The sequence below is a fragment of the Pundamilia nyererei genome, unplaced genomic scaffold (genome assembly GCF_000239375.1).
Source record: "Pundamilia nyererei isolate P.nyererei 1_Seehausen unplaced genomic scaffold, PunNye1.0 scaffold00041, whole genome shotgun sequence".
NCBI lineage: Eukaryota > Metazoa > Chordata > Actinopteri > Cichliformes > Cichlidae > Pundamilia > Pundamilia nyererei.
The window spans coordinates 3,004,539-3,021,550 of record NW_005187442.1 but is presented as its reverse complement, the minus strand read 5'-3'; the positions used below and the strand labels follow the sequence as shown (position 1 = coordinate 3,021,550).

The 17,012-nt window shown below is 40.2% G+C and overlaps 2 protein-coding genes across 5 annotated transcripts in view; one reads left to right on the top strand and one right to left on the bottom strand.

The window, feature by feature from the left end:
* Positions 1-284: 284 nt before the first annotated feature.
* On the bottom strand, positions 285-6,511 carry nt5c1bb (5'-nucleotidase, cytosolic IB b). The gene is made up of 6 exons (XM_005731135.1): positions 6,277-6,511; positions 5,975-6,142; positions 3,620-3,749; positions 3,375-3,497; positions 2,830-3,014; positions 285-1,548 (listed from the first exon to the last, which is right to left on the bottom strand). Exons 1-6 carry the CDS (start codon positions 6,388-6,390, stop codon positions 1,183-1,185), a joined length of 1,086 nt encoding a protein of 361 aa, XP_005731192.1. The 5' UTR covers positions 6,391-6,511; the 3' UTR covers positions 285-1,182.
* Positions 6,512-7,850: 1,339 nt separating this feature from the next.
* Positions 7,851-17,012, top strand: part of syt14b (synaptotagmin XIVb) — an 18,826-nt gene continuing 9,664 nt past the window's right edge. For 3 of the 4 annotated variants that reach the window (XR_001290353.1, XM_005731134.1, XM_005731133.1), the window contains exons 1-3: positions 7,851-7,918; positions 11,432-11,479; positions 16,730-16,876. Coding sequence is in view for 3 of the 4 variants with exons in the window: in XM_005731134.1 (XP_005731191.1) it covers positions 7,906-7,918; positions 11,432-11,479; positions 16,730-16,876 (208 nt within the window). In the remaining variant the exon portion in view is untranslated. Of the gene's footprint in view, positions 7,919-11,431; positions 11,480-11,881; positions 12,024-16,729; positions 16,877-17,012 lie in introns of all 4 variants that reach the window. The other variant, XM_013910316.1, reaches the window with a different exon arrangement.

Genomic DNA, 17,012 nt, shown 5'->3' with positions numbered 1-17,012 from the left:
CATTAATCTGTTTGTGTGTGAGTCAGTCAGGCCTTCTCAAAAGGCCTCGAGATAAATCAGAAGCATCCTGACATAAGGAAAGAAAAGAAAAAAGCAGCTCTGTAGCTCTTTTATAGAAAGATGTTGCTCTCACTAGGCAAACTCTGCCTAAACACAACAATCTGAGAGAATCTTTAGTACATTTTTATGTCAAATGAAGAATAAAGCAGGATAAAGTGCCTCCAAATAATTACAGTACGTGCAGTTAGGTACTACCCAACACTGTCAAAACACAACAACTGGGGTTTCATCGCATTCCTTTATTTATCCAACTACTCGCTGATAGAAAAGTCAAATGGTGTAGACAAGCTATCATTGTGTTACCACAATGTGAGTACAAAATTGAAAAAGATTAAATATACCAGCATATAAAAACATGTGAGTGTATCTGTGCAACTTCTTCCTGACATTTAGTTATGCAGACCATTAAGGTACATATTTATGCAATATAAATTTCATAAATATCTGCAAACATATACAAAGGCATACGTAGATGTAGTCAGTCCATCCTAGAAAGTCTGGTTACAGCTTGTTGGCTGACACACAGACTCAGCGTAAACAGCCTACAGAACAAGATCAAGTTTTGTGGCACTTCAAAAATAAATGAGTACAGTAACACACAGAAACAGCATCAGCGCTCCTTGTAAGCTGAAGTTATTCTACCTCCTAAAATCCCTTTCAAAATATGAAATGGGTGAGGATTTTGCCAAACACCAAAAATAATAGAATTGGTGATCTGTACCAGTACTTTTATATGTATATATTTATATATGTATTTGCCAAAAACCTCACAGATAAAAGAGATAAACCTTTTTTTATGAACATAATAAAAAAAAAAACAGCAGAAAACTTATTCTGCAGATCTTTCAAGTGGTAAGCACAAACGTTAAAACCAACCAAAAGGTTGCTTTTCCTCGACAGCAGTAAGTGAAAGTAAAGCACCTAGTGTAACTCTGGTGTGAAAATACATTCTCCTGTTCAGCAGTTATTCCCTCTCATGAGGAAAATGCTTATTGCCAATTCATGAGCAAAATCCTTTAAAAATTAGGATTCCCTTAATGGACATTTTTTTATGAATATAAATATTTAATCTGGAGCAAAAGTAGTGCGAGTGTAATATTATTTTTTTTAACCTTTCTTAGGTTATTCCTTTTTTTTAGGCTGCTCGATGAGTTTGCCCTTGTGGTACTTTTGTCCGATTCCATAGGGGACGTGTGCGGATATGGTTCCCAGTTCCGTGGCCCCTTCAATATGGAACATCTGGTCGTCAAAGAAGATGTGCGGCCTGATCTTCTGAAGCAGGGGCCCTTTCGGAGCCCCCGCCAGGAAGAGAGCCTCGTCGATCTCCAGGCCCCAGCTGCGGAGGGTCTTCAAGACACGAGCTCCAGAGCTGGCAGCGCTGCGGGCCGTGACCAGGAAGGTTCGGATGGGGCAGTTCAAACGCTCGTTCTTGGCATAGAATTTTCTCTGGAGCTTTCCCAGGGCCTCCAGGAAACACTTTAATGGTCCCTGAAAGAGTCAAAGAATAAAAGTAAATTGAATTTAAAATGAGGACTGTGAAGATAAAAAGCTGTGTGTGATAGGTTAGATTTGAAGAAATCCACTGCAATGTGTTTGCTTTTATTTACATAGAGCCCCCTCTCTTTTAAATCATCTTTCCATTCGATGGATGGTTGCACTGAGTGGAGAACATCACAGTTACTGAAAAACTGCTACTGCTTGTAATCTGGATGGATAATACAGATAGTATATACACAACCACAAGCACACACAAGGAAAATAAATGCTTCAGATGATGTGAAACATATTTACAAACTCACAAGGGGGTGCGTAAACCCCACAGATAATTCTCAGAGGGTAATATGCTCATATCAGCAGCTTGCACTGTAATTAATGAGGAATCTAGTGGGGTGCATTAGTATGCGGTGACAGCCAGTACTGTCTACTGATACCGAGTCAGCTTCTGAAACAACAGTTCACCATGACTGCACAGTGAAACTATCTACAAAAACAAAGAGCAAAACACTTGTTAAAAAGTGTGAATGGCTATATTTATAGTATTTGACTAGTGGCTCAGTCATGCAACAGTAAATACAGGACAACATCCTAATAACATAAGGATCATCAGCAGTTGCCTGGTGATAGCATTGCTTTTTTGGGGGGATATGGCGTTCAATTACAAGTAGCATGGAACACTCTCAGCCTCTGGGTGACCACTTTTGATTGCAAGGTAATTGCACAGGTTGCAACCTGTCTCCAACATGTTGCAATGGATCTGAGTCAGTCTGCACAGATGGACAGAATATATATATATCTGCAATAGGGGACGTAGCCATATGCCAACTGGTTGTATTTTGATTATGTTGCCACATCCTGCACCAACTAGGTCAGTATTTGTGGAGGGATTTTTGTTCTGTGAGGTTCTATCTAGACTCTAGATAGAACCTCACAGAACAAAAATCTAGAATCTAGATTCTAGATTCTAAATGTAAGCAGTTAATGTAAATTTCTGTGTATGTTGTTACACCACTATTGTCTTTGCAGTGGCAGTGCAAAGTCTTCAGGTGTCGCCTGGGCTGAAATGATCCCACATGGTGAGGTGTGGGTAAAGGCATGCCTGAGACAGGTTTGGAGCCTGTCTTCTATTTTATGTAAGCTATAACTATGCACTCTATGTGTGTCCTTAAACTTTTTGAAAATGCTCACTTCTTGTTTCCTGAAGAACAAAATAAAAAGGAAGAAAAAAAATCATCAGCGATGTAGGAGAAGATGGAAACAACCATATGTTACCTGAGCGAGAGGTTTGTTCTCAAAAGCTTTCTCGTGCTCAAAGAAAGAGTCCAGGCCATGCTGCTTCACGATGATCTCTGACTCGTCGGAGAAGAGAACAGCGTCACCATCAAACGCCACTCTCAACTGAGTGTCGCTTAGCTCCTGCTCTGTGTCCGGCGTGAACATTGTGGCAGCAGCAATTCCTGATGAAAGGTAAGCGAAGCAAGGATTAAAATCTCTAAACAGTATATAGTATGTACACAATAAATTGAGCCTATCAAGAGCCCTTAATTCACCTTGTTTTAAATAAATATCATGGTTAACACACAAGCTTATTCTGTGTTCAATTGAATGGTGGGCGGGCTGTAAATCTCATGCTGCCTTCAACCAGCTATTTCTTGCAGTTTAGTATGAAGTCGAGATTTCCCTCTGAAGCGTGAATGAGTCACAAAGTCAACATTGAGGCTTGTAAATATAAGAAGTACTTAAACATCTAGAAGGTGGTGAAGGAAGTCCAAGACTCTGCAAAGTACTGATTAAAATATTAGACCAACATCACTTACCTTCATCTATGGCCTGTATGACTTTGTCTGCACTTTTGGAGAGGTAAAGATTTGTCAGGTAGGCCTTCAGGTAACCAATAGGACTCTTCCCTCCTGTCATGCAGAATCTCTCTATGGTCAAATCTGAAGCAAGGAGAAAAAACAAGTAAGATGTGCAGAAAAAGAAAGACTTCCTCATTTTAGACGCGCAATTGCTAGACTTGATCCAACATCACACTCCACGCTCAGACCTCGACGCAGCATACCATAGTGATTAATGCTGTTAATGAGGCGCACTCCCACTTGGGCATGGTTGTTGGTCATTAAGACGATATCAAACAGCTCCTCGTTGTCTGGATAGAGCTCCCTCAGTTGAGTGTTGACGTTCATCAGCGCCTTAAGAAGGCACAAGAAAACAAACCATGTTATACACCCAAAGCAAGGATATTGCATGAGTGCTCAACAGAAGTAACCACTATTCTTTTGGTTAAATCACACTTTTAAAGCAATGCAGAACCAAGTCAGTGCGTCTCGGATGCTTGCTTTGAGTACGCATTAGAGCGCTGAGGATTTTGTGCACCTATCCACGAGGAAGCAGAATGGTTCAAGGGTTAAAGACAATTAACCTTTAGCACTTAATTTGCACTACTTCTCAAAGTCACAGCTTGGTCAGATCTGCACACAGAAAGGTTACGCATATATTTTTAGATTCTGTGGGACACTTTCCTGAGACATTACTCTGATGTCTGCCATAAAATGTCCATAAATCTTCTGAGGGCTCACAGCGAGACAGGTCATCACGATTTCACATTTTCTCCAGTATCACAGCAACTGAATGATAGTTGCCTGTATATCATTTGGTATATTTTTAATGGAGCTAATTTGCCAAAAATGGGAACAAATATAAACTTTATAGAGCGGTGATTGGTTGGTGATACATAGCAAATGGGTGCACCGGCAGTGATGCCAGCAATGACTTAATAGATTAATTCCTAGCTGGCTTGACCTTTACTATACATCATTCATCACATTCTTGTCTGCCTTTACTTTTAACTACTTAGTGAAAAAAGAAAAACTTCCTACAACATTATAATTCTTGATGCCATGAATAGTTTTTCCCCCTTGATCTTCATCCTTCAGCTGCTCCCTTTAGGCGTTGGCACAGTGGATCATTCACCTTCGTCTCACCCTATCCCTAGCCACCTCCTCTTTCACGCCAGCTCTTTCACACTGCATCCAGGAACCTTCTCTGAGGTCCTCCTCCTACCATTTTATTAGTGCCATCATCTCCAAATCATAGCAGGTATTACTACCATCTTGTAAACCCTCCCTTTCATTCTTGCTGCGATCCTTCTGTCTCAAATCACCCCTGACACTCGTCTCCACTCACTCCACTCCACTCTGCCTGCACTCTCCTGCACCTCTCTTGTGAACTGTCTGTTGATTTGGATGGTTGAGACACATCTACCTTCACTACCTCTCCTCCTTACAGCTTCACTCTTACACTTATTCACACACAGGTATTCTGTCTTGCTTCTACATACTTTCATTCCTCTTCTCTCCAGTGCATAACTCCGCCTCTCCAGACTCTCCTTGACCTGCTCCCTACTCCCACTACATCACAATGTTGTCTGCAAACATCATAGTCCACGGAGACTCCTGGCTGACCTCTTCTGTCAACTTATCCATCACCAGCAGATCTCTAATGTAGTCCCACTCCCATCTTGAACCCATCTGACACCTACATCTAAAATACCCTCTAGGTAGAGTAGACTTTCGGGGCTGCATGCATATGAGAAATTACTATTAAAAAAGTCACATTTATTATTCCATGCTGTGGGCACTACCAGTATATTTTCATCCATGTGTTATTATCCGACAGTCAACTGTTGGAATAGAAAGTATATATGTATTAATGATGATAGGGCCGTTTGTATATTATTGCACAAAAACACACTGTGCTGATAATTTATTATGTAAATTGACTTCAACCTAATACATTAACCTTGCATTTAGTACCAAATTCATTAATGTTGTAATGCTCTGTGTTTGGACAGTTTGGCTGTTGTGAATGGCAGGAGTGGCTATGGTACCAGCTGTGCCAGCAAAGTTGAAGCACTCATTATGAACCACAGGGACAGTGACTGTCAAACGAGAAAACCAGAAGTGTTTTAAAATAACTCTCTGTGAGACAATGAACCTAATAAACCTGTGCAAACATCAGCTCTCAGCACCTATCAGGCTTTACAGGAACAACTTCTCAGTTTTCTTTGTTGAAAATGATTTGATTTCCTAGCTTGTACCATGTCATTGTAACAAGTAGTAAAACCGGTTTTAAAGCAATGGAGAAGTTAAATATTAAGCAATTGGTGCGGTGTTAGGTATTTCTCTTATTTTAGCCATGTTTGCTCGAGCAGTGACAACAGCCAAACACTTGCATTTACACCACCTCCTCTTAGGTGTAGGGATAGACATGCAGCCCCTTGTTAGCTATTACTGTTTATCAATAAGTATTCCCTGGCTTTAACTATGTGATCACAGACAGTTGTAATAGTGAATGAACACTTCTGAGGGGACACGCCCTGCACAGCAGGTTTGACAGTACAGGGGCCCAGGCCTACCTTGACGAAGGGAAAAGCAGGTCCTGGTTTTAGGGGCTCGTTTTCATGTTCCTGCTGGAAAGCGACATACTTCTCTAAGCCCTCTTCCTCAAAGATCTTCCTCTCGGCCTTCATGTTGAAGAGAGTGCGAGAGGAGACGGCGATGGTGACTGCATTCTTGGGTTTGGGCTGGGGGTGCATGAACAATGAGAAAAAAGAAATGCAAGACATGTTCAGGGGTTTGTTACCCAAACAACTCTTCGTGAAAGTATATAACACAGCAAACATGCTAACGAAAAGGAAAATAGCATTAAAACACTCACAGGTCTGGGTTTGTTAGATTTGAGGTTGTCGAAAGCAGCCTTAGCCGCTGCCCAGTCTTGTTCCTCGGCGCTCTCTTCACTCGACCCTTTATCATTGGGCTTAATTTCACTCATCTTTTCTTTTAGCTTATAAATGTCTATAAACAAAACTGTAATAAACCCGATTAAGGGAAGCCTGCCACAACTCCAAAACTTTGCGGAAATGTAAAGTTAGGGGAAGCCTAATGGGCGTGACTTCCCGTAGTGACGTCAGCAGTGTGGGGTAACGCTTGATTGTTTGTTAACGACGAGGAGAAACTGATCTGGCGTTGTTTTTCTGCTATATTTTATTTTATTGAGCTCACAGGCAATATTAGATCCACTTGCTGGACTCTTTTATTGCTTTCGTAACTGTCTTAATCATTCATGTCACAGATTCAACACAGTGCTAGAAACATTCTTCAGACATGTTCATACTGGCACGAAAGCCTTATGCGGTTGCTGCAAATTTGTCAGCTGCACATTCATGATGTGAATCTACGGGTCCAAAACACCCCGAAGGTGCACTGTTGGATTGAGATGTGGTGCGTGTGAAGGCCATTTGAGCGCAGTGAGACAGCATGCTGTCCTGCTGGAAGCAGCCATGAGAAGATGGGTACACTGTGGTCGTAAAGGGAAGGACAGTCAGCAACAATACTTGGACAGGGTGTGGTGTATAGAGGTACATTTATCAACATGGAAAGTTTTAAGCTTAACCGTGAAGGCAGAGTAAGCCGAAGGCTCTGGCTCCCATTCCACTTTTAAATATTCTCGGAACCACTAGTAACCCACGTTACTTAACTTCACTCTCAGACGTATCACAACATATACTGCTAAAATGTAAAACATATGTGTGTCCATCAACACACACATCACACATTTGTTGTTTTTATTCTTAAGATGAATTATTCTTGAATGAAGACATTGATTTGGCACAAGTAAAAATATGGTTGATTATATTTATTGTTCGTTAAGAATAAGTTAAGCGAGGGTGAAAAAAGAAAAGAAAAAGGATGAAGAAGGGAGGGGAGAAAGAAAAAAATGGAGAGTGATGGAGAGGTGGAAGGAGAGGGGGAAGTAGAGGTTTGAGGAGATAAAAAGAGGAAGATGGGCTACGCCTTCTCATGATCAAGTGAGGAAGCAGGAGGGTCCCTCCTCCAGAAGAAACAGAAGCATTTATCATTATCTTATCAATATCGGGTCTTAGGTATTTTTTATTCAACAATTACAATTTTTTGGAAAGAGAGTGCTATTGGACTGCAGTTAAACGCACAATATTTGCCCCAGAAATGAGGTGGAATAACTGGAATAATGTAGCATAACAGCAGACTTCTAAAGTGTAGGTTACTACAACTGGACAAATGAATGAAATCCAAATGAATGTTACCATGGAGAACAAAAATAACCAACCTACATCAATAATACAGTTATACTGCACATATTATTATTTGTAGCCCGTTTTATATAATTAAATATAAACACATATACATATAGAACTGTTACACAACCTCTCTCGATCTCTCTGTGACACACACACACAAATGAATGACCGGCCGCCTCCATCACACCCCCACACCCCCCTACAGTTGGTAGAGTCCGGGACGGAGCATCATGGCGATTGACGGTAGGTACTCGCTCTCAGGTGTCCTGCGGGACTCGTGGGAAACTTTGCACGGGGCTGAAGGAGGACGTCTTTCCATAATCTCACGCGGTATTCACCGAGTGTGTAATTTCTGGTCCAGTTTCTCTGTAACTCACGCGGCGAGTATACCGCAGTGCTCCGGGGGCGCGGGGCTGATGCTGAAGTGCGGACACCCGCACTGATGCAGGACCGCTGAGGTCTCATTATCTTCTCGGGATGTGCACGTGAAGTGATTCGCGAGTAAACCGAGACAAGCAGGCAGTCCCGGTGCTTTGATTTTAAACTAGGGATGTTTTTAGACGGCAGAAAAAGCGTCAGTTATGGGACACCTGTGAGCACGTAGCGATTAATTTGAATATTTTAACACAAAGTCTTAGCATGCCGCTGCTTAGCGTCACATGACTTTTTGTTTTTCTTCCGTTAAAGAACTATATAACTTGGCGGAAGAATAGGGTTGTAATATTTGAAGAACACTCCGCTGCTGTCAAACTTTATTTGATGGCTGCACGTGCTGTAGATACCTTCATAGCTAACATGTGTAGCGGATCTAACAGCCTTCATGCTGAGGGAAAAGTGTCTCCTACAGGCTTTAGTGAGAGTGACCGGGACACATCACCAGGCAGCGACAAAAAGTAGGCTCGTGCCTTGTCCCGTGCTGTCACGGATACGGGTCTTATTGTTTCACGGGCGCTTGTTCCTGCGCAGTGACACTTGAGAGAGGTGGTGTGGTTTAATTAAAGATAGACAGCTCCAGAAGAATTTTAGTGTAATTTTTTTAAATTAGATGTTTTATTGCAAATTTTTAATGAAATTTGCAGCAGCTTGGCGTCACTGAGCAGGGGCGTGTACAGAAGGGTAGCAATGGGTGGCACTTGCCCCAAATTCCCATCCTGGGGACCTTTCCAGTAGTGCCACTGGTCTAGAATAGCCATTCCTAAAGTCAAGAGTGCTGCGGCCCACTTAAAAACCAGCAAATCTGTGGGGCTCAATGAATCTTAAACCGTTACTCCATTCAAATATAAGAGAGGGTGATATGTTTCCTTGAAAATTTTATTCAAAATGCTGTTGTCTATAAATATTACCAGTTTTAATACTTTTCATATGAATAAATACATTTATATAAATTTGTAACTGTACATACTTGTGAGTAATTTCAAACTGAAGTTCTGTTATTACCATGGCCCACCTGCAGTACCTTCCCGGGGCACATTTTAGGAATCACTGGTCCAGAAGCTGGTCTTAAACCTTGATGTTAGAACATCATTGGATGAGGGTGTGGAGAGGTCCAGTGTTGAAATGTAAGGGCTTCACCACACCTACTATGCAGTGGCTGGCGAACAGAAGTTCAGAGATTCGCAGATTATACACAGGACTTGTTGAAACAGTTTGAAATACTGTGGAAAAAAACAATTTCTTTGCCTACTGTTTTGACTTCTTCTCCTTCTGTATCAGCACTGATGTGGAGGCATTGTTATATTAACTAATAGGTCGGTGTTAAGTGGCTTAACAAAAAAAGCAATTCTCTGGAAATGGTCAGATATGAGAACTGGACTAAAAATGAGTGGAAAAACAGGCAGTTTCCATAGAAAGTCTCTGTAGGACCTTCAGAAAATATGGAGAAATATAACCTAAAGTCTGGCTCAGTGAAAGCAGAATATGAGTCACAACTGTACACAGACAGACAGTGACAACATTTACTTCTATTATTGTAAAAATCCATCTCTTTTTGAGCTTTTAAGGCAAGTACTTGTTGTACACTAAGAATTACTAAAGTTTGGTGAGAATAGACAACAGAGAATTTCTGCTAATGAATTAATAGAATGAATTGAGTCGCTCAAGGTCTGTCTGCTACCTCAGTCACAGTTTTCTCTTTGCTCTGGCACTAAAGTCAAGACCTCATGCCACTTCTACTATCTTGTGCAGTCCTGGATGTGAAGAAACTAATACACCTTTTTTAACGTTATGAAGGGATTCTTAATGCACTAAAATTTTGTTTCTTGGTTTGAGACAACTCCGCAACAAATTTCAGAATGTATAAAACACATTGCCGCTATTTTTAATCTAATAATAAACCTAAATTCAGAGCCAAGACGTGACCTTGCCAAACTCTTAAGTAGAGACACCTTAATTAATGGTGATACTGGAGCCTCAATACTGAACTGTTCAGCCAAAGAGAGATTATGTGTCACTGTAAAAACTTGGGGATGTGAAGGAGAGGAAGCACTGTTAACTTAAGCCTCATAGCGATTATGTAAAACAACCAGTTGACACATTATGAAATTGTATTCCAGTGAAAATACTAAATCCTAAAACTTATTTCTCCATAACCCAAACAGAGCAGCGTATTGCATTGCATTGGGTTACAAAATCATGTTGATAATTTTCCAGCAAAGCAACTCATGCCTGGGCTTTTGCATCTGTCGAGGAAATAGTTCATGTAATTTTATTTTTTTAATTTCTACGCTGTTGCTTATAGTTGTAGGAGCCGACCCAAATATAGCAATTTGACAGAGGAACTTTTAGTGACTTGTTGAAGGGTTGGGTTCACATCTGTCACTGTACACGGACTTTTTCCTCTATTTAACATACCGAAAAGGAAAGCCTTACAACCACAGAACTACAAGGCTAAAATAGATGTAAGAGCATTTATTTGAAAGATGAAATATTCTATTTTCTTGTTTAGCATAAGGCTAAAATGCGCCTATCAATGAACCCTACCTTTTTAATTGTTTTTTTTTCTTTTGGTGACTAGGCGAGTAATAAGGGATTACACAGGAAGGCAGTTCAAAGCAAACAGTGCAGTAAATGTCTCCAGAAAAATCAAACTAGAATACAAAACCCACCCTGTGCTCAAAACTTACAGGAAAGGATACGGAGAAGCAATAATAAAAAATGCTCGACTGGGAACTGAAGGCCAGTGGCAAGAGCTTTACAGGAGATGCATAAACAAGGGACAATGACAGCTAATTAAAAAGAGGCGTTATTAAAAGAAATGTCTGGAAAACAAACAGAGACACAGAGTAAAACTGACAAGGCATCATAGCTAAGTGGAATTACAAAATAAAACAGGAAATTACTTTGTAGAATCCATGCCAGTCATCACAGCAATGAGTTATTAGTTGCCTTATAAAAAATGCATGGAGCTATAATTACTGCCTTTAATATGCATGACTTCTTGACATCATTGAGCCTCAGAGTAGCTGTGGCAGAGTGCATTTTTAAAAGTGTTCCTTTGTAGTGGCCCGTGGTTATTACTGGTATAGAGATGATTAATGATAGCCTACACTGCTCTATAGGCTAATATACCCATCAATATATTAAAGACAGAGAAACGGAGACCACGAAAAGCAAACAAGGTCATTCAAGCCTATTGGTTTTATGTTTGCAGACATGTTCATCTGTCTCATTTAACCTGAGGACAGACCATATGTTTCTACATTGCATAAAGTCATATTTAAAACTCTGACTCCCAGCTTTACATCGTCTTTCTCACAGGAGGGGGGAGGAACTGTGGTGTTCATGAGCTCATCTGTGCCAGACGAGGTAAGACCACATTGCAACCACACATTTAAAACCGTGCGTGTGTGCATTTTCAAGAGTATATTTTGTTAAACAACAAGAAAAGAAATTAACCAGGGTATTTACAATAATATTGCATTTATATTTAATTAATTTAATATTCATAATATTAAGTCTTATGATTTCCTTTTTTAGACAATAAAACTTAAAGAATACAAATGGGTTTAACATGACATAATTAAACCCCACTTCCACTTCTTCCACTTTGACTAGCTGTGCCATTTAATATTTAATATGTAATAATGTGAAAATGCAACAGCACAAAATGCAGTTAGTTCAGAGAAATAATAAATATCCTATTGCAGTAAATTCCTGTTTAAACATCCTGCTTGGATGATGTACTGATGATTCTGATTTCTTGTGTAGTGTCATCTGCGGTGCGTTGGTCTCTTTCCCACATCTGCATCTCCAGACAGGAAGGGCGGCATCATGTTTTAGATCAACATTAAGATCAACAGCAGGCTTTGGAGTTTAAATATCAAGAAATATTTGAAAATGACTCAGCTAGGTAAAGTGTTCTACAGCATCTTGGACTGATTATGGACTTCTGAATGATGCAGTGAATAACGGTCAGGTCAGGGATGATCTTTCCACACAGGAGTGTAGCTGTTCCTGTCTATCAGCCCTCCCAACAGGGTTCCCTTCAAAAAAAAAGAGTTCCTGAATGCTGAATGTCACAGACATCAGCCCTGATGAATAACTGCAAATCCAGAAACTGAAATAAGAAGTTGTAGAATTCATCTCTGTAGTAAATTCTGATAATGAGGCAAGCGGTTGGCACGCAGTAGGATTGTCTCTAAGATTTTGTGATGCTCCGTTTTTATGTTGTAACCATAGACAGTATTAAAGATGGCTGTGGCTGCTAGGGCTGTGCGATATGACCAAAATCTCATATCCCGATATAAGACATCTATCGATATAAATCACAAAAAATGTACATTTTTTTTGTAAATTCTGTGAATCTCGGGCAGCTCGACTTGCGTGGAGTGTCTCCAGCTGGGCGTCATGTACCTGGAGTCAACGGTACCGATGCATGAAACGATACATTTTTAGACATAAGTTGTAACGGCCGCCGTTTTCTTTGCGAGTATTTATTACACAGCGTGCTGCGGGGAAAAGCCTGTTCTAACGTTTGAGTCTAAGGTTTATTTGTTAGCACCTGGCGGCTCTTTTTTTTGCTTCTCATCCATAAATACTCTGCATACCCTTTCACGCGATTCAGTTTATTTTGAAAAGTCTCAACAGGATCTTGAGCTTTATTTTGAAAGGTTTATGTGGAACATAAACAAGCGGACACGAAACGCGATGGTTTTACCGTCGTTGTCGCTAACGTCAACGTATAAATACATGCACTTTTCCGTCCGTACTGTGGTTATATTAAATATAAGAGAAAGCGAGAACTTTAAGAAATTAATATAGCCACTACAGTGACCATCAACACGATGAAAAAATGTTGCCGTAAACAGTTTATTTTGCGACACCACGAAACAAACGATAGCGTAAAATTAAACGATAGACGTTTTTATATCGTCATCCGGTATATATCGTTATATCGAACAGCCCTAGTGGCTGCTGTGAAAATTTCATTGGTTTTTGAAGTTCCACTTTGAAACCTTTTCACTGTCACCATCTTGGTTGCAGAAAACGGATGTGATTTGAAAAGATGGGTCTGACTGGGAACCACTTGCTAACTTGCTAATGATTTGCGATTGGCAAGTTGTTAGTCATTGAATGAGTAGGCAATACCACGATCCAGCTTTAAGGCACTTATGCATTGGCTTCATTTTTCCAACATGGAAGCTATGACAATGTTTTGTTTTTGTTAGTTTTATTGTTGTTTGCACAGTAGACGAGGGATTAGTAATTAATATTTACCAAGGGCCACATGAGAAATTAGGACTGTTGTGGAGGGACGGACCAATAAGCTTATAAAATGAGCAAAAGTGAGTTGAGCTATAGGTTGAGGCCATCTACAGCAACCCCAATTTCTAATATGGACCCTTGGGGAAAAATGAATTACCCAGTCCTGTTTCAAGATGTAAAAGCTTTACCCTCATCAGGTATAAAATAATCATTTGACATGTAGATGTGTGAACTCTTTATCCCTCCTGGCAAAAAGATCAAGAAGAAATGAACGAAAAGGGCAAACATAACAGCAATTAAAACAAATACAGGGAATATAAGTATTCCTTTAGCGGCTGTGAATTTAGTGCATATATTTTTTATCTTACCAATTTACCACTTGGCAGGTGCTACATATGTGCGCATTAACCAGTTACGAGTTAATCTGACACGTGTATTCACCATCTGTTATGCATTACAGCACAAGCTGATTTTCAATCCTCTGCTAAGATTTAAGTTTCCAGATCTTTGTTTCAGCTTTATTTTGTGAGTTTTCTGATGTAAGCAGATTATAAAATTTTGATATAATGCCATTTCTTAAGCAGGCCTTTGTGCGTGCATTTTTAAGCCTTTCTGTTGCATGACTGGAGAAGACTGGCTCATCCCCCACCCCCAGGCACTCTCTTTTGCTTGTGAATTTTTACTGAAATATGATGTATAGAATGCTTTTCTATAGCTTTCTCAGTAAGCACACGGTTCATGTGTGAATTATGCACAGCGTATCAAGTTTAGGTTGACTTCAGCAAAAGAAGGCAGCTGTGTGTTCATGATTTATTCAGAGTGGAGGTTTTGTTTCGTACCAGAGGTCCATGTGTAAGCAACAATTCCAGATTGCATAACGAGCATGTCCCAGAAACGCCACTGAGTTTTAAAGCTTTAAACAAAGTAAATTAATCAAGCACTCGCAATGTCGAAATTTTAGTCATTCTGTTTCTTAGCAGATTAGGAACATGAAAGAGTAATTTGCTTCCCTTGTTTTATTTGACACAGACACTTCATTCAAACTAGCTCACATTTCTCTCAGGCTGTTATTTATTTTCTCAATGAATGCTTCAGTGGCTGTGCTTTCATGTTTGTTTGTTAGCTTGCTGGAGTCATTACCTGGGGAAAAAAGGTAGATTGAATCCTGAGGCTCATTTCAGAATCCGGAGTTCAGCCTGAGTTCACATGCTGTGAGAAACAGATTTATTCTGTTATTTTTATCTTGTTTATTCAGTTTGCACACACAGATTGCACATGCACACACACTCAGGGAGGATAAAATGAGATGAAAGAGCGGAGTTTTTAAAAAATCCACCTTAATCTGCTCTGCTCTTAAGAGAGATATCACACTTTCCTAGGTATTATGTAAAAACAGGAGGGCGAACTGTTTCAAAGGCCTCTTTGCTGCTCCGCTCCACTTTCCAGTGTATATCGTTTGGGGCTGGGCTCAGGTTACCTACCCCAGGTGTCTGAATTATTCAGCTGCTGTTGACATTTACAGAATATGGCCATGTATGAAGTGTCATCGCTTGCCGCAGCTCAGGACCATAAGCTGTTCGTTTTCGACAGATGGCTGCTGCTCTCGTAGCCTCAGAGGTCATTCTGCCTCAATCAACACTGCTGTCGGGAGTGAGAGTTGATACGTAAGCCTGGCGAGTGCTGGACCAGACTAAGTGTCAGGGATTTGTTACATGTAGGATTACTTTTGAGCTGGACAACTTTGTTATTTCCCTCCCTCTTCTTAGATCATTTACTATCAGTGCTTTAAGAAGCAGTGCTTTTTGGGAACAGCTGGCTTTAAAGAGGATATTCATTTAGAGGAGGTAAGCCTCTGTTGTCACATTGCTCTCTTATCTCCCTCCTACTTCTTTTGCCGTTCTTGGGAATTTAGCATTCACCATTTTGGCAGTCTGCAGCAGGCAGCAGCTAGTTGTCAGGCTATAGTCATCTCTGCCTGTTGCCATGGTGAGACAAGTCGGTCCATAATAAGTTCAGTAACAAGGTTTGCAAAAGTATACCTCTGTTTTTCCTCTCTCGTTTTCTCATCTGAGACCAGATTTTTACACCAATTTGATTAATGACGGGTGATTGGTCCTCAGGATGTGACCACCTGCTGCAATGCAGACGTGTAACAACTGTCAAGCTCTGTCAAGTTGTCCCAAATATACCTCAGGTTTATGTCTTTGTTTTGTTTTAATGTTGAAACAAACAGTCATCTTCAATTTCACCAAACGCATACCACCAAATATAATGTGTCACAAATGAAAATGGAACAACACGGCAATATTGTGAATGAGGTTTCAGTAAGCAGTGTAAGATTTCACCTTAAAGGGACGTGAAGCAGCATCTTAAAGCTGCCTGTGGCCGTTTTTAGACAGTATTTAAATGAGTAACTGCAGTGTAAAGTTGGTTGTTTGCTGCTGTGAGATACGTGCGATCTAATTCTGCTATGTTACATTATAACACAACAACTCAACATAACCCTCGAAACTCTTTTATACTATTGCTCTGGTTTTTTTGCTTAGTTACAATCGATGAGCCGTGATTGGACAATTTGGATTAGGGGTATAAAACAACCTAATCCTTAAAAATGGAAATGCAGAGGGATTAATTCATGAATATGCCCATAGTTTTTTATTGGGATTAAATTTTGTTAAGGCAGTAATATGTGCCTATAACTCGCTCAGTTTCAGTGTCGCTTATTTAGCAATCTGCCCTTTCAAGTGATCTTTAGAAATGCAGTTCATGCTTCACTGTCCACCTTCTCTTCCCCGTTTCCTGGCTATTACACTGTGCTGTGTCTGTGTTGTAGCCTATTAAACCAAGGCCCGGTCTGTTTTTTTCCCTGGGTTTGCTGAGTCTAGGTTTCAGTTAGATACAGTCCCTTTGAGGCTCTTATAAAAATAGCACAGGGCTGCATGGTTACATGAAGTATGGTTGGCCTACATACAGTGCTGTAGATTTTATCTCGTGTGCCTTTGAAGTGGATCTGTTAAAATGAAAAATATCTAACTCTCCTCTGACAAGCCAAAATGGCAGGAGTTTTATTGCAACTTTAAGATATTATCACAAAACAAATTATTTGACTGGGGTTGTTTGCGGCTTTTCAGGAGTCCTGATCAAAAGACTTTTTTTTCTTTTTTTTAGCTTGTAACCACCTTGTGTATTTTTTATTAGAAAAACATGGGGCTCTTTTTTTCTTACTTAATCAAATACCTTGGTTTGGTATTACTTCTGTTTAAGTCTAACATTTGGATTTCTTTTTTTCTGTCAGTTCTTGCTTTGCTTGTTCCTCATGGCTCCTCCTCTTCTTCTTCTTCTTCTCCTCAGTCTCTCCCGAGCTCCTGGGTGTCCTGTCTTCCATTGCAGCTTTCATGGCATTGATGGCTCTGTTTTTTCTTTACCTCAACAACAAATTGTCAATGGAGAGTCCTGACAATCTGTCACATCTCAGTGACTATAAGAACAACCAGCCAGGTACTCAACACACTCAAAGATTTATTACGCTATTAAATCTGTAGAAATTTATGCAGACGTTTGGATTGCTCTCGGCTTTATCGTGTGGGCATCACTGTAATGACAGCGCGTCCACATCTTTATGAGCCATGCTTAA